Source organism: Canis lupus, chromosome 8, assembly GCF_011100685.1.
Source record: "Canis lupus familiaris isolate Mischka breed German Shepherd chromosome 8, alternate assembly UU_Cfam_GSD_1.0, whole genome shotgun sequence".
Lineage (NCBI taxonomy): Eukaryota > Metazoa > Chordata > Mammalia > Carnivora > Canidae > Canis > Canis lupus.
Window position 1 is genome coordinate 61376925 of NC_049229.1, and position 21223 is coordinate 61398147.

Here is a 21223-nt window from a genome sequence, read left to right on the forward strand (position 1 = left end):
ATAGGTGGTCTCTTAGAATATCTCATGATTAGTTTTTTTGTGTGTATTTTGTGATTTGGGGATCCACAAAACACATCACTCTGTTCTATAACTTGTATTTTATATCCTTTTAGTGTTTATCTTATTGGATCAACCCCAGGACGCTTTCAAGGAAGCCATAAAGATAATTGGGGACATTTTAGGCTTAGAAAGGTAACAGAATTTTTACTATCTCTTTAAATTAATGTATATTTTTCATTTATAATATATTTTGATGGCAGCTTCATAATTAAAACAATTCTGGGTGAACAGGCTCTTGATAAGTTGTCTGATTATAGTTTTCAGTAATTTTTAATGTTTTGCCTTTAGAGGTATAGGCTGCTCTAAATGGCAAAAGTATAAGGACTTCTTTAGTTATTATAGATTTCTCATGCAGCTATCGTAGCTTTTGATTTCAGGATATGAAGGATTAACCTACAAAATCAACAAAGAACAAATACTATTTGAGTAAAGGCTATGACTGTGCTATAATGTATTTTATTAAACCAGTGCCTTTTAAGTGTTATTAACAAAAGAGGCCTTTGCTGCTGGTATAAAAATGAACAGAGAAAAGCCTTTAACAAATTAAAACAACAAGCAAGTTAAAGGTTACAATTTTCTTCATCTCTGTTTAGGAGACCTATTACTAAAACTAATAAATTCCTGAAGTGGCTTTCTTAAAAGTTTTATCTTTTTTCTGTGAAGTATTTGTCACGTAAGAATTACCCTTGGTTAATGAAACGGTTTAATTTTCCTTTTTTGAAGTTAGCTGAAGGCAGATAAGATCTTGAAGCTGACGTCTTGATGTCAAGAAGGCATTTAGAGCACACTAGCTAAGTGCATAGCTTAGAGGTAGATTCCCATACCTGGGTTCAAATCCTCACCTGTTTACAAGTCACGTGACCTGCCTCTCCTCTATAAAACAGGCCTAATAACAGTACTTCACTCAAAAAATGACCTAAGGATTAGATGAGCTAGAGAATGCAGGGCACACATTGAGCCTTCAGTGTGCTGGTTGGTGGCTGTCAGCTTGTGGACTGATGGTGGAGATAGGCTACGTACTAACACACAACACCTGTGTAGAATCATTCTTCCTGGGGGATCAAGAGCATCTGAGTTTTCAGACCACTTCTCACAAGCTCCTGTGGCGTCACAGCTGCCCTCCATGGAAGATGGGAATGGTCAGACTGACCTGTACATGGAAGCATGGGGCCATGTCAAGGGCCAGGTAGCTGTTCAGGGGCTCAAGCACCAGAACAGAAACTGGGTCTCGTAGCTTTCAGGTCAGTCCTGTTTCTTACACTGTGCCGTAGTAGAGCAGAAACTGAGAACTAGGCTTTTTGGTAAGCATGATTATAAATATTAATGCCTAAGCAGTGTTAAGAAAAATAATATAGTCAATAAACCAGCCAATCCAGTCAGAATAATGTGCTCCATTGGGACAGGAACTACAGCTTATTTTTCTTCAGCTTCTTGGTAGTAAGATAGTACGTGTTGAAGTAGATAAATTTTCCAAATATTTCTGGATTGCCTCTGCTGCTCTGCATAAGTATCAAAGCAGGAAATGCAGATCAGGCTTCTTGTAGTACTTCAGGTGTTCCATATGTATACATAAATATACTTCTTGTTTTAGAGCATTACTACATCGAGCCCAAGTGTTAAAGTATCTTTCAAATGATAAGAGTCAAGATCATACAATAGTTCGTATTTTTTAGGTATCAAACAATTACTTCAAGGCAAAAATCTCATTTCATATGGCAGGTCAGTGGTTTACCTGACGTTCCTACTAAAAGGGATCTTTTAATAAATTTGGTTTTGCTTTAATACAAAACAAAGAATTTTGGAAGAACACTTCTGTCCGCCTACTCCATTAAAGTATTTTTAGTACTTCAGGAATATTTTCCAAAAAAAAGAAAAAATGGGTATGAAATTGATATCTAGCATTCTTAGCATTGTTCTGTTGGCTAGGGGTTCCAAAGGCAGAAAACCTTGTTCTGAGTTGTTAAAGCTTTTCTGTTTGTTCACAGCTTCTGAGAGAGCACGCCTCATCCATAACTAAAGGAGAGTCTTGGCCGATAGTAGGTCAGTTTTCAAGCATTGGGTCCATGGGAGCTGACGACTCAAAATGGTTGTGTTCTGAGTTTAAAGAAAGCTTGGTGACGCTGGGGAAGGAGAGCAGGACTCCAGGGAAGAGTGCTGTTCCTCTTCATCTGGTGAGTACTCTTCCTGGAGAAGAATGAGAATCTGTCCTCTTCAGAGAGGTTTTATTGAGGGATTTTTGGATGGAAACAACAGTATATCGTTACCATTGTTTGTGATCAAGAGGCCCTCGTATCCTCTGCTGCTGGGATAGTACTGTTTCCTGCAGAGCTCATTTCAGCCACGCACCAGCCTGTGACTTTTTTTTTTAATTTATTTTATTTTATTTATTTATGATAGGCACACAGTGAGAGAGAGAGGCAGAGACAGAGGGAGAAGCAGGCTCCATGCACCAGGAGCCCGATGTGGGATTCGATCCTGGGTCTCCAGGATCGCGCCCCAGGCCAAAGGCAGGTGCCAAACCACTGCGCCACCCAGGGATCCCCTGTGACTTTTTTCCATTCCTTCCTCCAGGTTTTCAAGCCAAAGAAAAAAATAATTCGATAAAACATTGCCAGCAGAATTCTGAGCATTATTAGAGACTTCCGAATTAATAATCTTGCATAGAACTCAGTGTCTGTGGCATTTTTGAGGAAACTTTTTTCATCAAATATGTGTGTATATGCATCCTATGGTTAATAGAAGTTCGATTTTTCCATACAATGAAACTTCAAGTTTAAAGTACATTTTTGAAGTTTTTAAATGAAATATTTCTGAGCTTTTCATTAAAAACATTCCTTTTAAGAAAGTTTCTTTAACATGGTACATTTTGAGTTTTGTATTTTACCCTTTTTAAAAGAATTTTTTTCCTTCATTTTTAGATCTATCCTTCTGTGGAAAATGTGCGGACCAGCTTAGAAGGATATCCAGGTACTTGGTGGAAAATGTCCTGGTTGCATTTATGTGTGTGTATCCTTCATAAATGTCCTGGTAAACTTCATAAAGCAACCAATAAAAACGCCATTCCCCTTGAGAAAATAATTGGTTAGAAATTTGGAAACTATTTTCCCTTAACTGGCTAAGGATCATAGAAATAGGTTCTATGGAGTGGTACTATGTTCCAAAGATGGTTCCATGCTTTGGGGCAATTTTAGTACATTATTGAATCCTCACAGTAACACTATGGGGACTTGTTCTCATTCCTACAAGGAAGATGGTCCCTTCTGCCAACAACAGGTTGGTTGTCCAGACAAGGTGTCTGAAAAAAACCACCTTTCCCTGCTGCATACTGCTTTTCCAGAGAGATTGACATGCTTTTCTCTGGTCTCTCTGTATTCTCCCTCCTTGTGTCTGTGGCTCTGTGTGATTCTTAGTTATGAATCCCAGATATATTTAAGGTCCAGAACTACTTAATCTGGGGATGAACCTTTGGTGTTACCTAGCTGATACTTTCTAAGGCACTTCATCTGGAAATGCCAGGATGATTTTGTAAGGAACTTTCAACCTTGTTTGCTGTTTTCCTTATACAGTGCTGGACACTAAACTTCTTTTTGGAATCCAACAGCCCTCCAGATAGCACATTCAAGAGGCAGTAACCAAAACCCAAACAGGGTTTGCCTCTGGAAAAAGGAAATCTGATTGGCATTTGCTTGTGGCTGGAAGCAGAATGCTCTGAATTAGACTAATTTAGTCCATTTATTGCTTGTCAAACTAGATGTGACACTGCCAGAGAAATCTTGGTAAGGTTTAGAGTGTGTCTGCCCATTTCTTGCTACCTAATGGCAAAGCCAAGATTATTTCACTGAGACCCAGGAACATGGTGATATGTTGGTTGGTTTTGTCTTCTCCTTTCCCCACTTCTGATAAACTGGATTCATTCAAAATGTGGTATTTAATGGGGAAGAACACTATATTTTCCATAAAACTATTTTGTAACTGGCCCTGAATATGTTTAGTTATTTGCAGTAGAGGATACAGCATGCCTTATTTGATGACTCAGAAATTTAAAGCCCTTTTTGGATAGATTATTTATGGAGAAGTTCCAACATGTGTTTGGAAAGTCACTGGTGAATCTATAATAAAACTTTCCTCCTTTCAAAGATGAACAGAAACTGGCTACTAATCGTGTTTCCACTTGGAACTGTATCTGTTTTCTATGCAGGAATATGGCTTTTAGAATTGCTTTTAAAAAACTGTCTGCTGAACTTTCTTTTTTCCTTTTTAAAGGTTTATTTATATATTAGAGACAGCATGAGTGGGAGGTGTGGGGTGGGGGGGTTGAGAGAGAGAGAGAGAGAGAGAGAGAGAGAGAGAATATCTCAGTCACCTTTGAGTGTGGAGCCCAAGGCAGGCCTGGATCTCATAACCCTGAGCCCTGAGATCATGACTAGAGCTGAAACCAAGAGTTGGACACTTAACCACCTGTACCACCCAGACACCCCTGAACTTTTAATTTTAGTGATGGCTCTATTCCATTTGTAAGAATGTTTATCTAATACAAACTCTGGTTGGAAATACCAGAATGTAAAAGGTAAAGGAAGCAGAAGGACTGAGTTTTCATCTTAGTCTGCTTCCCTAGGTATCCTGCTCTTGGGCAAAAATGGAGATGCTCCAGAGCAAAATAGGGCTAGAATTTCTCAGATGCAAGAGGACTATAGGCCAGAATTCTTTGTGGTTTTTCAAACACTTCAAATCTGTCTTATTACAGATGTTTAAATTACCACTCCTGGGTAATTAAATATCTTTTCTCTTTTCAGATTATAAACACTTAGTATTTAACATGCATCCATAAGAAAGGAAACCCAACTAAGGGAACATACCTAATACACGTATCGACCTTTTCTTTGAAAGAACTATTTCCTAGGAAGTGGTTTTGTTTTTTCAGTGTTTACTGTAGATTCTTAATGAAGGATCCTCAAATTATTTTCTATAATACCTGTTTTCTTCTTTTAAAAGCTGGGGGCTCTCTTCCCTATAGCATCCAGACAGCTGAAAAACAGAATTGGCTCCATTCCTATTTTCAGTAAGTAATTGGTTTAGAATGCTGCTATTGCTTCTTTAGGAATAAGAATGTTATTTATGTCTGTTTTTTTTTAAAAGAACCTTACATAATATAGCTGTATTTTTTCATCTACATATGTTAGTGATAGAAATAATTTAAAACAAGGTTTTGAACATTATTTGAAATAGGTTTTTAATACCAAAGAATAAAACAGATCTGTGAAGTTTGTATTTAAATATTGGCACGCAAAGGAAAAAAAAAATAGATGATGTTGGGTAGTTTAGAATTTATGTAAGCAGCATTTTTAAAAATCGTTACTGACATAGTAGTACACTTTTTAAGTATACAAGACAGTGATCCAGCAGCATTTTAGTTCCCGTTTCCAGATTATACTTCTGTCTGCACCTGTACATACTGCATGATTGCAAGTTTGCTGAGGGTGGAATCCACACCACTTTCTCCAGGAAATGGGATCATATTTGATTTGTTATAAGGGTTCAGTGAATAGTTGAATAGGCAGGTGAAAGGAATGTCTTTCATCATCATCCTCATTCCAGTGTGCCTGTTCTGCGTGTTCTAGGCCAATCCAGTTCCCTGCTTGCTTCAGGCACTTACTACACCTGACCACTGGAAGCAAAGGCAGATTGCATCTTGGTAGCTTACAGGCTAATTCAGCGTGTCACTGTGGGCCTCTTGGGAGGTTATTCCCTACAGGGAACGTTTGAGCTCCTTTCATGATTCATCCAAGTGAATTTATGGCTAAAGGAATGACCTGCCTAATTCTGGTCTCAGCATCTTCTCTTGAGGGCCCAGCCTCTTTTTTGCAACAAGGATTGTTGCCTCGTGATGTCGGCCCTTATTACCTACAAAACCTACAAAGTCCTGCAACATGGATGGATGTCAGCCTTGGACTGAAGTGTTTCTGAACTATCCTTCTGCTTTTAAACTTTGTTTTAATGGTTATCCTGTTGACATTTTTCCCATTTTGTACTTTGAAAAAACGTTTCCTGAGCCTGTACTTGGTGTAACACACTATGGGAGCATAATTCCTCTTTTTAAGGAGTTCACAGTCCACGTAGGAAACAACCTGCACATAAGCAGCTGAAAGCACAACAGAATTAATAGACATGAGTATATACATGTCTTCCTGGCCAAAAAGATAAATAAATAAAGGAAGGCTAGATACCAAAAGGTCACAGTGCTTTATTACACTGTTCTCTGCATGGAGATTAATAAAATATCAGAGGTCCTGTCACAGAACTGTGTATCCAGTGTTTTAGGTTATAGGATTTTGCTTTTCATGAAACTTTCTAATATTAGGCTTATGACAGATTTAGATTTTCTTACTGGTAATGGGTCTTTCCTGTCACTAGCAAATGGATGGCTGACACATCTGGCCGCAGCAATGCTATGCCACATATTAAAACATATATGAGATCCTCTCCAGACTTCAGTCAAATTGCTTGGTTCCTTGTCACAAGGTAAGTAGAGTGAGTGTGTGTGTGTGTGTGTGTGTGATTTTTAAAGATTTATTCATGAGAGACAGAGGGAGAAGCAGGCTTCCTGCAGAGAGCGATGGAGAGACTCAATCCCAGGACCTGGGATCACACCCGAGCCAAAGGCAGACACTCAACTGCAGCCACCCAGGTGCTCCCAGTAGTCCTTATATTCTTGATGGGAAGAACTTTTATTAAAACTTGTTTTGAACTCCTGCTCTGCTACTGAATGGGTTTCCAAAAAGTTGTTTTCTAAATTGTCATTTAGTTTTCAAAGTGTATGTATGTGTTGAGCCTTATTTAAATAAAAGGCCCGTGCCTTATCTCTTTTAGTGACTGTAATCATTGCCTGATTTTGAGTCTTGATATTTATAAGGTTTGCACAAAGTTTGCATTTACTCCTGTTACTTAATACTTTAGTAGTAGGAATTAGGCGGGTTAACATATGGGGTAAATACAGAACAAAAATGATATGGTAAAATTAGTATTCCTTAACTACTTTTTCAATTTAAAGATTTAGTATATTCAGACTTGTGCAACCATCACTATAATTTCTGAATTTTCATTACCCCCTATAAGAAATGCCTTACCTACTAGGCATTCCTTTGTCTATATTTATAGCAAGGTAAATTGCTCTTAGTTCCTGACTCCTAATCTGACCAAAAGCCATTAGGCATCTCTGAATGATTTAATAACACAATTGATGTTGTTAGTAATAACTAAGGTACGATAGAGTAAGATAATGAACAAACTCTTTAAAAAGCCAATTAGAAACAAAATGAAGTCCCTTCCCTAACTTATGGAAATTAATGGTCACACTTTTCCCCTGGCTCAGGGTAAGGAACTGTGACCTGAGCAAGGTTAGTGGTATACATTAGATGCAAGAGTGGGCTTCTGCAAAGCTTTTGAGACACCATAGTATAGTGGGAAAACACATATTTGAGTCCTAACTATTTAAGATGCTCTCCTATCATTTCCTAGCTCTGTGAACTGATGATGAATCAGTAAGACTAGGTGACTTATCTACCTGCTTGCAATTCTGAAATGCTACTGCCGGAAACATCTGAATAGTGGGCCAGTCTTTCATCCCAAGGGCTACTTAATTTATATGGCTGTTACTTCGTGTTGAATACCTTAAATTTGACGTTTTTCTCCATCTGGTCTGACAGGATTCTCGCACAGTGTTCTAGGGCTCTACCCATGATAGTCCCCCCCCCCCCCACACACACACACACACACACCCCTTTTTAAACTAGTCAAGGTTCGTCCTGAAATCATGCCACTTTGCATGAATGTTGAGTTGAATTTGAAGGCTATATTTCAAACTTTAGTTAAAAATCCTGATTTTTTCTCAAGCAAGATAGAGAAATAAATCAATTACTTGGTAGCTTCATATTATCCTGCTAGGAAGACTGATGCTTAGAGAAATGTACCCTTGGTCTCTTTCTACTTCACTAGGAAAGTTGAATTTACTGTTTATTTTGGGGATTGTTTTCCTCAGTAGAGTTAAAAGATGGATGTGTTGCACTAAAGTTGGATATTTATTGATCCTGTTTTAAGAGTATAAAGGGAGGTTGAGATTTAACATCAAGTAATCCTCATCTAAAGGCAAAGTTTTTGTAGTTGCGTATAATGAGGACATTTGTTCAGCTCTGGGAATAGAGAGCAAGATGTGACCAATGCCACAGAGGCTGCAGAAGAGATGGGATGCTGTATACTAATTTACCTGTGTTAGGACCTAGTGGAAGCACCCTTAGAAATGTATTATCTGGTTGGAGTGGGGTCGGGATAGGTCAGAAGCCAGCTAGAGCTAAGGCAGTGGTATTTCATGTAGGCCTGGAAATACACCTAAGAGTAAACCAGATAGATTGGAAGGGGAATCTAAGCAGAGGAAGGGGGCACAGAGGCCATGGAGACAGAAAAATGGGGCTTTCAGGGAACATCTGAGTGAGTCTGCACCTGGATGAAAGAAGAGACTGACACACACACCTTCAGAATGGACTTTAACAAGCTAGGGCATCATAGGTTCTGAAGTCCAGAAAGCATCCGCTGTCCATTTTTTATTGGATGTTTGTCTATTTTATATGCTATGAATGACTGTTTTCATATTGGCTGAATATTACTCAATTCAGACTGGAAGTTAATCTGTTAAGAATTTGAAATTTGTCATGGATTTATAGCTTCTAATTGTATTCTGGAATATATAGGCTAAAAACTACCAACTTATTACCAAAATGTATAAAGATTTAGAACTATTTGGTGAATTCAATGTGCCAGACACTGTCCTGAGCACTTTTCATGTTCATTTAATTTTCACAACTGGTTCTCAAGGACTCGGAGAATGGTTAGCTAGGCTGCCCATGGTCACTCAGTAAGTGGTGGAAGCAGGATTTGAACCCAAGGGATTTGACTCCACAGCTGGCACCCTTCACCTCAACTCTGATGCCTCTTCTAATCTCTGATAGTGTACCTCTGATAGTGTACCTCTATGAAGACCAGTTAAGTCAAAAGAAACTGCATCACACTTTTGTGATATTAAAAAAAAAAAAAAAAAAATGGGATCTGTGGGTGAGTCAGTGGTTTAGCACCAGCCTTCCACCCAGGACAAGATCCTGGAGTCCCAGGATCAAGTTCCACATCGGGCTCCCTGCATGGAGCCTGCTTCTGTCTCTGCCTGTGTCTCTGCGTGTCTGTCTGTCTCTCTCTCTCTCTCATGAATAAATCTTTAAAAAAAAAAAAAAAAAACACATAGCATCCCAGTATTAATGTCTGCCATAACTGAAGTAACAATTTAGAAAATCTACCAGGAACTCCTTTGTTTCTTGTTCAGAGTCAGAACATCCCAGGCTGAGCTCTTAACCTTCAAAGAGATTTCCTTCCCCTCTTTGGCCCTGGTGGCAACTGTCCACTCTTATCGTTAGGCTTGCAGCCCAGCTATCTTCTTGCTATTCCTTCCTTTGGGCACTCTGCAGCATTTACTGAGGTCCTTCCTCTTGTGAATGCTGGACACTTGGGATAAAAACGTAAGACTTAGGTATTACCTATAAAATGCTTATCTCTGATGTCAGAAGCCAACGCAGAAGTAATTAAAATAGGAAGAGATCGATTCTGTGCTTGAGGTGGGCATGTGGGTGCTTTGGATAGGACTATCAAAGCCTGTTCATCCTTAAAATGTCTCAGACTTGACTTTTCTGATCTCTGAAACTACCAAGGCAGATGCTCACCATCTTGTGAAGTGATTGCTTATCTGCCATCTCATCGCGCAATTGGTCTACTTCCCAGGCTGCCTCTCCTTTCCTAGTTGTCGATGACCATTCATCTTTCAGAAACAAGATTTTTTCTCATTGTCCCATGTTCCGATTCCCTCCCCACTTCCTATATGCTAAAAATTTGGAGTCGTCCTTGGCATTGTGACCCTGGCCATATCATTTTCACCATTCTTATCCTGTGTTCCCCAACATGGACTACCAGGAGCAGCCAACCTGGCCTCTGCCTCAGTAATCAGCCTGCCGGCAGCCCTCTCCTGATCCCTTTGTCTCTCTCTCTACCTTACCAACTGCTGCCTGTCTCCTAGGAATTGCCTCAGGTGTGGCATCCTCTCTGGAAGATTGTCAGCTTCCTGCTGACTGCTCTCTCCTCCAAAGCCTTAGAGCACTAAGGTGCGTCCCACCATTGGAGCTTGGGGCTCCTGTATCATTGTCTTGTCTCTTCTTCTAGAGAAGTGTCTTTGAGGCATCTGGATCTGGACTTCCGATCGCTTATCTGCACAACAGTTATAAGGATGAGGTGCCACATTCAGTGGGACACAGTCCATGTGGCATGCAAGAACGCGAGTAAAGCCACTTGGAGCTCAAGACTATATTTTTCACTAAATGCTTGAGAGCATGAAACACGTGCCCAGCAGCAAGACTTTGTTCATGTTGACGCCCGTGTCAGGCACTATTTATACCACGGGGAACAAGAGCGACAGGGAACCTACCCTAACAGCTTTCATTTTAGCTATGGCAGAGTGGGAAGGACAGACCGTGTACAAAGGAGTCCGCATAAACACAAGATGAGGGCTAGAAACAGCAAAACGGGGTGATGTTAGAGCATGTCTGGAGAGAACAGTGAAGCCCTGCTTCAGGAAGTAATGTTTGGGTTGAGTTGATCTAAAAGGTGGGGAAGGCCCTGAGTTGTAGAATATGGAGAACATAGAGAGTGGTCTAGCGTGGCTATACGCAGGCCATGCTGGATCATAGAGGGCCTTGAAGGCCAGAGTAAGAGTTTTATCCTAGTGCTGTGGAAACCGTTTGAGAGTGGAGCACCATCTGGTACAGATCTTTTAAAGATAGCCTAGGCTGCTGAATGGAGAGTAGATGTGTACAGGCCAGCGGGGAAGCATGGAGAGAGTATGGTTGCTTAGGTAGCAGGTGAGTTTGCAGAAGAGTGGTAGACACGGGCTATGAATGGGGTGGGAGGGGAGACCCATCTGTATGGAACATGCCCCCAAGATCTCTCTTGAGGAAAGGCATTCAGGATGGTAGGAAGAGCATGAGTTTGGAATTAAACAGGCCCAAATCCGAATTTTAGTTCATCTATTTAACATTTGTGAACTAATAAACCTCACCAAGCACTAATTTCCTTCTCTAATGAAAGTGGGATATGACCTTTAACTACAGGTTTTGTTCAGAGGCTTGAAACAAATTACATAGAACCACTGTCATCAGAGAATGGTACGTGTTCAACAAGTGACCCTTATCTTCCCAATTTGAGCTTAATTTTGAATATAAGTAATGATACTCGTAGTATTTCATTGTTAGTATACAAAACAATTATACGAGTATAGGGTAATAATACCTCACAGTAGCAGCTCTGCCTGTGACTTCATAAAACTAGAAACCTGAGAGTCTGTCATCAGGCACGTGAACCTGTCACATGGCTGTCTTGACACCTCTGGTCACCTGAGAGAAGCCCTAGCAAAATGTCAGGCCCTGGGTGGGAAGTTTTTGGAAAGTCGTTTCTGCCCTATGGGAACAAAGGGGCAAGGGAGACTTGACCTTTATTGAGCAGCTGTCACGTGCCAGAAAGTTCTCACACCTTATCTGCGTTGTTTCATTCAGTCATCACAGGAGTCCGTGGGTGGTTGTGTCCCCTTCCACAGGTAAGGACTAGGACTGCAGAACTGAGGACTCCATCGACTACCCAGCAGGTATCTGCCCACAGTGGACAAAGCTGTCAACTCTAGGCACAGGGATGGAAGGCTAAGCAAAAGTACGGTTCCTGCTCTCTAGGCATTTACATTAGAGTAAAAGCGGCTTTATTAAACAACTCGTACACACCATTTAATTGCGGGTATAACAATGTTGAGTGTTCTACATACGTAGATTTCCACCTAGCAAGGCCTAAGCCATCTTTCTGGTCCCAAATGCACATGACAGACTCTTGACTTCCTTAGCTTGGGCTTCCTGCTTGGTCAGTCGTCTTTCCCTTTTGCTGTGGCTGCCTGTGTAATCAATCATTGGCTTCCCCTCCAGACTTGGAGTCAAGTCCATGTCTTGGCTGACATCCCCCACACCTGGCACCTGGTATATAGGGGCGCTCAGTAAGGATTTAACAAGGAACCTAGTGATGTCCAGGATGGAGGCTGTGACAGTGAAAGTGCTGCCTCGACTTTGTGTGTAACTGAATGTGGGAGATGCTTCCCATGTGATTTCTACATTTGGGGTGTGGTGGTAGGGAGATAGAAGTGGTCATTGTCATCCGTACAGAAATCAGGAAATGGAACTGGTTTTAGTGGGAGAATGGTTACTTTGCGAATTGACCTATGGTGGGCAGGCCACCTGAAATTGTTGTACTCAGAAGTTTGGTGTACAGATGGTATGTTCTAGAATTTTCTTTAGAACTCACCATTGGGGGATCCCTGGGTGGCGCAGTGGTTTGGCGCCTGCCTTTGGCCCGGGGCACGATCCTGGAGACCCGGGATCGAATCCCACGTCGGGCTCCCGGTGCATGGAGCCTGCTTCTCCCTCTGCCTGTGTCTCTGCCTCTCTCTCTCTCTCTGTGACTATCATAAATAAATAAAAATTAAAAAAAAAAAAAAAAAAAGAACTCACCATTGGCACCCTGAACCTTTAAGGCATTTTCAGGGGAGAAGGTAGCAAAAGGTTGATGTCTCAGAGTTGAGAAACATACAAGAAATACATATCAAGTGGGCTTTTCACACTTACCGATGTTCCGTTGCCAAACAAAGAAATTAGACCCAGACTTTTCTTCCTGAGTTAAAGAGCAACTGGTCACCATCCTCCAGAAATAATCTTCCTTCTACCTAAGAAACGCTTTTGGCATCACAGAACTTAACCTTTCACTGAGTGTATGTTGAGAATGTACTACATACCAGACACTTTTCCAGCTGCTAGGAGTACAATTATATAAAATAATCCTTAAAAAAATAAATAAAATAATCCTTGACTTTGTTATGGTGGGAGTTACCCAAAAGGTAAACTTATGGGTATCCTGTTTTAAGTGCTATGGAGAAGGACAAAATAGAGTAATTCAGGTGCATAGTCCTTTACTCAGAATCCTTTGGACTAGATGTAGTTCAGTACTTGGAATTTAGAAAGATACATGGTACATACAGCACTAGAGCTGTTAATAGATGGCATTACAGGTAGCCCCGTGTCTAAGTCCACTTCTACCACCAAATGAGCTAAGGTTTTTTGCCATTAAATGAGCTAAGTGAAAGCTTAATTCTGAATTTGGTTTATTTTTAGGTTCAGAGCCAGTGTTTAATGCTTACTGGCAGATCCAGGCACTGTTCTAGCCATGCTTCATCCCCCACCTTGGCCCCCTTTGACCCTTCACCACTCTCCCCCTTCCCCCGTTTCCACCTTCTTTCCCCCCACCCCCTTCTCCCCTCTTCCTGCCCATGTAATGCTCAGTTTTCTACGTGTAGCTGTTAGTTCTCTATAGGTAGGGGAACTGAAGCACAGGGAGGTTAAACACTGGCCCAAGAACCCAGGCACACCCTCAGGCACCTTACTGTAGGGTGAGTAGTGCTCGGGTCCGAGGAGGAAGGCGACCCATTAAATGGGATGCTCAGGGAAGGCCTTAGGGACAGACATTTAAGAAGGGAGGGAGCCATGTGATGGGTATCTAGGGGGAAAGCATTCTGTGCAGAAAAGCAGAGGTGGGAATATACATACTGGGATGCTTGTTGTGTTTGAGAAAAAGTGATGTCTTTGGAGTGAGTGGAGTAGGAGGGCAGACTGCCTTTTATGTGCTTTTGAGGCAGAGTTGCCATTGCCATCATGTCTCTTCCATTTCCTAAAGCTTTTAGTCCTAGGTCTATGGAAAGCAGTCCTGCATCAATATATTTTACAATTTGAATTGACTAGAAAAATTAAGTGCTCTTTAGAATATATGTTGTTACAGTGTTGTTGCATGAGGCTTTCTGGAATAAGACCTTGTTTTAATTGTAGTTGGATTTTGCTTGTACTCAAATAATGGCTTTCTCAACGGGGCACTGTTGGCATTTTAGTCAAAATAGTCTTGTCATGTGTCATGTGTCCCACGTATTATAGGATATTTTGTAACCTGGCCCTCATATTCCAGGTGCCACATCACCATGAAAGCAAAAAACAAGACAAGAAAAAAACGTATATTTTTAAATTTCCCCTAGATTCTGTCCTGTTGGATAATATTGTCATCTTTGAGAATAAATTCAGAACTTTATGGATAACCGATGCATGAATGCTATCCTTTCATTTAATACATTTCCCTTCTTGAGAGGTGAGATGTCATTATACAACTGTGGGTTCTTGTTCAACTGAAGTAATATCCAGCAAATCTAACAATCCATGAAGAGTGGCAGACAGATGATTTTAAGATTTGGATTTTAGCAAAAGACAAATAAATAAAAAACTATATAAATTTAAATCTTTGTCACTTTTCTACTTTGTGTTATTACCAGTCCTCGTTAATGTTCATATTTGGGATGAATAACTCCTTAAGTAAAACAAAATTAAAGCAAGTTCACCAGAAAAAGTAACAGTAATAAGCAAGACTGACAATAAGCAATATGAATTTTGACTGATATGATAATGAGAATTTTCTTGATTCATACATCAAAAAAGTATTGCCCATCAAGATGGTCACCTTTTGGGTTTTTTTGTTTGTTTTTTGTTTTGTTTTTTAAGATTCTTATTTATTCATGAGAGACACAGGCAGAGGGAGAAGCAGGCTCCCTGTGGGGATCCAGATGTGGGACTCCATCCCAGAACTGTGGGATCATGACCTGAGCCAAAGGCAGACACTCAACCACTGAGCCACCGAGGCATCCCAAGGTGGTCACCTTTTGAAACTAAGTACTTTTACCAAAAAAACTGCTGTTGCTCAAGTCTTTTTGTCACTCTTGAGAACGTCCTTCGAGGTGAATTGAAGGCACATATGAGCATTGGGTTTTGTTGTTTTGTTTTGTTTTGTTTTTTTTTAATTTTAAAGATTCACTTATTTTCGAGAGTGAATGAGCTGGGGGAGAAGCAAAGGGGAAGGGGAGGGGAAGCAGACTCTGCTGAGCGTGGAGCCCGACAATGCGGGGCTGGATCCCACCACCCTGAGCCCAAACCAAGAGTCAGACGCTCAACAGACCACCCAGGTTTCTTAACAGGCACTCTTCAGGTTTTGGCCATGTATTTCCTATTTTCTGTTGATGTGTAATAAGTTACCAACAAACTAAGCTTAAATAGCACTGCAGGTTTGTTATCCTGCATTTCCTGTGGCTCAGGAGTCTGGACACGGTCCTCTGCACAGGATCAAGGTGTGAATCAGGCTATGCATGGCCTCCTCTAAGGCCTGGGGTCCTGTGCCAAGCTCACAGGTGGTTGGGAGAACTAAGGTCCTGTTTACTCGGTGATGGTGTGGGGGCCGTTCTTGGCTGCAAAGTGTTTCCTCTGGTTCTTGTGCCATTGTCCTTTGCCAGGTCACAGCAAAGTTGTTTGTGTTTTCTTTGGTTTGTTTGTTTGTTTTTTAGATTTATGTATTTACTTTAGAGAACGAGTGCACAGGGGGAAGGGGGGGAAGGGGCAGAGGGAGAGAGAAACCCAAGCCATCTGTGCTCTGAGCCTGGAGTCCTCCACAGGGCTTGATCTCACAACCAGAGCCAAAACCAAGAGTCAGATGCACAACTGACTATGCCACCCATGTACCCCAAAGCTGTTTGTTTCTTTGAAGATAGCAGGGGAGAATCTCTGTCCTCAGGAAGGACTCCCCCACTTCCTTTTTTAAGGCTTCACCTGATAGTCTGGCTCACCCATGGTCATCCCAAACGTTTTGATATAAATTTGGTTTATTGGTAACCTGATCATGGGAATGAAATCTCATCATAGTCAAAATTTGCTTATGTTCACAGGGACAGGTTTATACCAGATGTGTACACCGGGAGCAAGCCCAGGAATCCTGGGAGCCATCTTCCGTACGATTCATTGGTGTTTATTACCTAGTTAGATTCCTCCATCCTAGTCCCCAACTTTGACTTGAAATTTCTTACTGTTCTCAAAATTGCAGTTTATTTTTCACAGTTAGGCAAAACTACCCTTAAACATACCCAAAAGACAACCTCAGCATCCCAAGGCTGTTTGAGAAAGGAAATTCTATAATTATTTGTAGCCGAAGGAGGCTGCTTTATTGGAATGTAAGAGTAACCCTGCAGTGTGATTGCTTTGGAAAATTGCATTGACCTGCCTATGTGGAAGTTGTTAAAAAAAAAAAAAGTTAATCTTGTGAAGGATAAATAGAACCCCAAAAGATCTAATTTCCTAATCTGGGGGGGAAAAAAAAACCTCATCACCTTAGAAGTGTACTTGTTGCTTACAGCACATACATATCTCATTACATCATTTCTCTACCTCCTGTAAGTAGGGGACGTTGGCTTCCTGGTCATGGAAACTTTGTTTTACCCAACTGACATTTCACAAATATCTACTGAGGATCAAGGATTAACATCCTGTTTGTAATTTTTGTTTAATGTCTTACATTTTCAGACCAGCAAATATGTTGCCTAGCACAATGCCTGATCGATGGTGGCCCCAAAATTTTTGAATGCTATCTTCTGTAATCCATCTACCGTTCATTTGCTCACTGCTTCTCAGATTCTAAGTTTCTTCTTGTGCTGTCTGGAATGACTATGCTTATCCTTAATCTATTTCAAGTTTTTCTAGCTCAGCAGACATAATTCATTGTTCTCACCATTGTGTTTTTTGTAGTAGCACTTTTTGCCTTTTTTTTTTTTTATGTTCCTTTTTGGTTCTTTCTGAGTTCCTTTGCCTGAACTGCTTGAGAATAGGTGCTAGGTTTTCCTCATCTTTAGATCCTCAGCATCTGACTCTACACAGCAGATCATTAGTGACCTATACATACTTGAATGGGAGCCTTTCGCCAAATGTACAGTTGGGTAATGTATGCACATAATAGGAAAATGGTAGATGGAAAAAGTTTGTCTTCCCATTCTTAGTCCCTCGCCATCCTGCTCCTCAACCTCAAACCCCACTGTTAGTTGCTTGGGCCCAAATAGTTTCTCTAATCCCATGAACCATCAAACCCAGGTACCTCATGGTGGGTGATATTACCCTGTCAGTCAATATACAATGGAGGAAATAACACTGAGATGGGAATCCGAGGATCATATTCTTAGATGGAATTGCCACTTACTAGCCCTATATTGTAAATTTTGGGAATGTCCTTTAACCTGAATTTTATCTCTTGCATGGAATGTTGTGAGGATGATGGTGGAAAATACATGTGGAAGTTACTATCACACTGTATGATGTATGAAACATTAACTGCTTGATTTTCTATTATCAACCATGTGTTAAGCTCTTGTTCATTAGCCCTCTTAGGATTCAAGAAAGCAGCTTAAAAAGCCTTTGTTTTGTTCATACAATATAGGAACTGTGACCTAAAGATTTGTTCATAGTTAGAGCTTTTTTTTAAGTTTCATATGTGATTGACAAATTGGTTAGAATTATTCTATGAAATCAAGACAAGTACGTTCAGCCAGAAGTATATTCAAAGAAACTCAAAACTAGCACTTATGCTTGAACTTATTAAAATGTTATGTTGGCTGGCAATTTTCTCTTTTGTCTGGTTGCTTTTATTTCAAGCTATTTACACTTTTTGATCCTACCAAGAAATCCTCCTGTATTTGTTGGGCACCCTGTTCTCGAAATTACTGAGACATGGTGACAAATACAGTGAATTTTACCACAGGACCAAGCAGGCAAGAAGACGAACTTGACGCAGCAGCCTTGGCTAAAAAGATAGTTTCTAGGAGTAATTGGCAAACCAGTGAGCACAATTAGGAAAGCTGTGCATTGTGAGTGGGCAGTTACAGTTGCCTAGCAACTGACAGGCATTGCAGGATGGTTGGGCATAAGCAAAAATGTTGGTACTGCCACTTTAGGGGAAAACAAGACAAATGCTTAACTCTAAAACCACCATGGCTTTTTGAGGAAACATAAGATATGGTACCCTGCAGTGATTTTCAGCATTGCTATGAAATATTTCTTCTCTAATGTTTTTTCCTTTGGATCTGAAAGTCTTCTTTCCTTCATCATCTGATTTTTTTTTTTCCCCCAGTGAAAATCAAATTGGGTCACACAAAAAGTATTGGTAGATGTCACTGGTTAGACTTGGTTGCCTGGCACTCTGGCTCTAAGATACTGGGTTTAGTTGGTATGCCTCACCTATTTTGTTTAAAATAATGGTATCAGGGGAGCCTGAGTGGCTCAGATGGCTAAGTGTCTGCCTTCGGCTCAGGTCATGATCTCCAAGTCCTGGAATCAAGCCCCACGTCAGGCTCCTGGCTCAGCAGAGAGCCTGCTTCTCCTTCTGTCTCTGCCTCTCCCCCTGTACATGTTCTCTCTGTCTCAAATGAATAAATTAAAAAATCATTTTAAAAAATGGTGTCAGTACCAAAGTCTGTGGGTGATTTCCTTTATGCATTAAAGATGGTTTGAGGTCCTATCCCCACCCTCACTTTTTTGCATTCTGCTACAAGGACCAAGGACAGCACATGCCTCTTTTCATGCTCATGGGAGCATGTCTAATGGAGCATCATCCTTGTTGGGGGAAAAAGCCCTGAGACCCCCTGACCTAGGGCCTCCAGACCCTTTGTACGCTGGTAGTGATGAAGTATATACCTGTGGCTTGAGATAAGGAGTTTCTATTTGGGAGTCCTTCACTAGGTTCTGTCCCCCAAAGAAAACTCATAAGTAATACCAAATACTTTTATGATGCTTACTGTATGCTGGCCAAGTGGTTTTTGTTGGTGGTTTAACATTCTGTCAAATATACTAAAAAATCAGCTTCAGGTGTACAGCAGTGATTCGAGGAGTTTATACATTATGTTTACCAAGTACTTTTTTTTATTCTAACCTATTTGATCCTCTCAATTAGGAGCTACACAGTAGTAAGGTTTCCGTTTTAGAGATGTGAAAACTAAAGCCTAAATAACCTGTCCCAAGTGGCCCAGTTGGTAAGGTGGTAGAGCTAGGATTGAAACCTGGATAGTCTACCAGAAGTATTTCTTACCTTTGTGCTGAGCATGGCTCGAGGCTTTGGTTGTGGACGGTGAACAAGGCAGGTATGATCCTTGCCCACAAGGAATTTGTTTTCTAGTTGGTGTAGCCCTCCTGTCCTCCTGCTTTGGGATCAGCACTACTGGCTAAGGTCGTGAGGAAAACACACAGCTCAGACATCATAGTGCTGTTGTGCCAGGCCTTCCCTGGATCCTCTTTCCCTGCCCTTCAGAATGCTGTGTCTACTTACCTGTTGCATTTCCATGGCTTTCCCAGACTGTACAGGTGTTAGTTTTTGCCATAGCAGTCATTCGTGGCCTAAGCTCTGACAACTGTGGGCTGGCAGTGAGTGACCTGGTGCTGCTTTTTCTTAGCCTCTGTGTCCTGCCTCTTGCTTCATTGATCAGGTATTCACTGAGCATCCATTCTGTGCCAGGTTTTGTTGCAATACAACACCCAAACTTTCAGTGCCTTTTTTTTTTTTTTTTTTTTTGGAGAGCTACAGTGACAGACCAACAGGGAATAAGCCTGCATATGAGAAGGAGAAAATCTTAGGCAGGCCCCGTGCTCAGTGCAGAGCCTGACATGGGGCTCATGGGGCTCAGTCTCATAAACCCTGAGATCATGACCTGAGCCAAAACCAAGAGTCAAATGCTTAACTGAGAAGCTTTGGTGTTCTCTTAAAATACTTCTTTATCCTGGACATCCAGTTCCCATGTACTAGTCAGCATCTGGGCAACTGACAGGTCTTGAGTACCTAATTCTCTGGCTTCTCATCCAGTCTGTTTATACCAAACTCAGCCATGTTGCACAGTGGTTAATGCCACCCACACAGCCTCAGTCTGGATGTTTGTTATCCCTTATCACTGATCACTGGGTATGTGTATAAACAGCAGACATGTTTTCACATTTATGGAGGCTAGAAGTTAGAGATCAAGGTGTCAGCTGGGTTGGTTTCTCTTCTAGATGGCCATCTGCTGGATCTGTGTGCACGTTGTCTCAACTCTGTGTCTTCACATCTTAGTTTTTAATAAAATGCCAGTTAACATAAATGTAAAATTAGTTTCAGGTATACAATATAGTGATTCAACACATCCATGTAACACCAGGGGCTCATCACAAGTGTATTTCTCAATGACGTGGGTGGTGCTAGAGAATATTATGCTAAGTGAAATAACTCAGAGAAAGACAAGTACCATATGACTTTACTCACGGAATTTAAGAAATGAGCAAAGTGGGGGGAAAACAAACCTAGAAACAGATTTTTAACTGTAGAGAACAAACTGATGGTTACTGGTTAAGGGAATGGGTTAAATCATTCACTCTTTTTTGCCATTTGCAAATACGCATTTCAGTACCTCTTTCTCATAACTGTGCTGGGCCTGTGGGCCTGCAGATATCTCTCGGTGTGTGATATCAGTAGCTAGATCTGCTGATCCATTGAGAGCTTGATCAGTATCTAGTGTGGGGTAGGTACGTGGTGTGCGTGTGCATGCAAGTGTTCAGGGGGAATTTTTTACACCGAAGCAATTAAATGCATCTAGGGTGGTACTAATAAAGTGTGGGGTGTCTTTCAGAGGAAAGAGTTCTTTAAATATCTAGATGAAGCTTCAGAATGTTGTGCTTCTTTGATAAATCAAAGTGGGCACTTTATTTTTTATTTTTTATTCATTTTTTTAAGGTGGGCACTTCCATCTAAAGATAGAAGAAATCATATTGAGTCCTGAGACAGGATGTGCTGGGAGAGGTAGAGAGATCATCTGGGCTGCCCTGAAGCCTTGTGTGGGAAGGATGGGAGAGAAGCCTGACAGTGGGTGGAGCCTGGCATGTGAAACTTGCATGACAGGCATAGGATTTCAGACTTTTAGATAAGGATCACCAAATGTTTTTGAATAAGAGAGTGAGTTGTGATAGTAGTACCGATAACGCTTATTGTTCACGACTTTATGATTGACATTACTGTTCTCATGATAATGTTGTTATGTGCTCTGAGATCTAAATGTCCCTGTGTCTACTTTCATAAAACAGCTGTTAAAATACCTGCTCCAAGAGTCAAGGCTGCCCATCTAGTAAAT

The 21223-nt window shown here is 41.0% G+C and overlaps 1 protein-coding gene across 10 annotated transcripts in view; it reads left to right on the top strand.

Annotated features, from left to right (window-relative positions):
* The window catches only part of TDP1 (tyrosyl-DNA phosphodiesterase 1), an 84894-nt gene that overhangs the window by 23318 nt on the left and 40353 nt on the right, over positions 1-21223 (top strand). For 9 of the 10 annotated variants that reach the window (XM_038545541.1, XM_038545535.1, XM_038545543.1 and 6 more), the window contains 5 exons: positions 114-192; positions 2046-2231; positions 2979-3027; positions 5053-5119; positions 6472-6579. In XM_038545541.1, coding sequence (XP_038401469.1) covers positions 114-192; positions 2046-2231; positions 2979-3027; positions 5053-5119; positions 6472-6579 — 489 coding nt within the window. Of the gene's footprint in view, positions 1-113; positions 193-2045; positions 2232-2978; positions 3028-5052; positions 5120-6471; positions 6580-11696; positions 11786-21223 lie in introns of all 10 variants that reach the window. The other variant, XM_038545544.1, reaches the window with a different exon arrangement.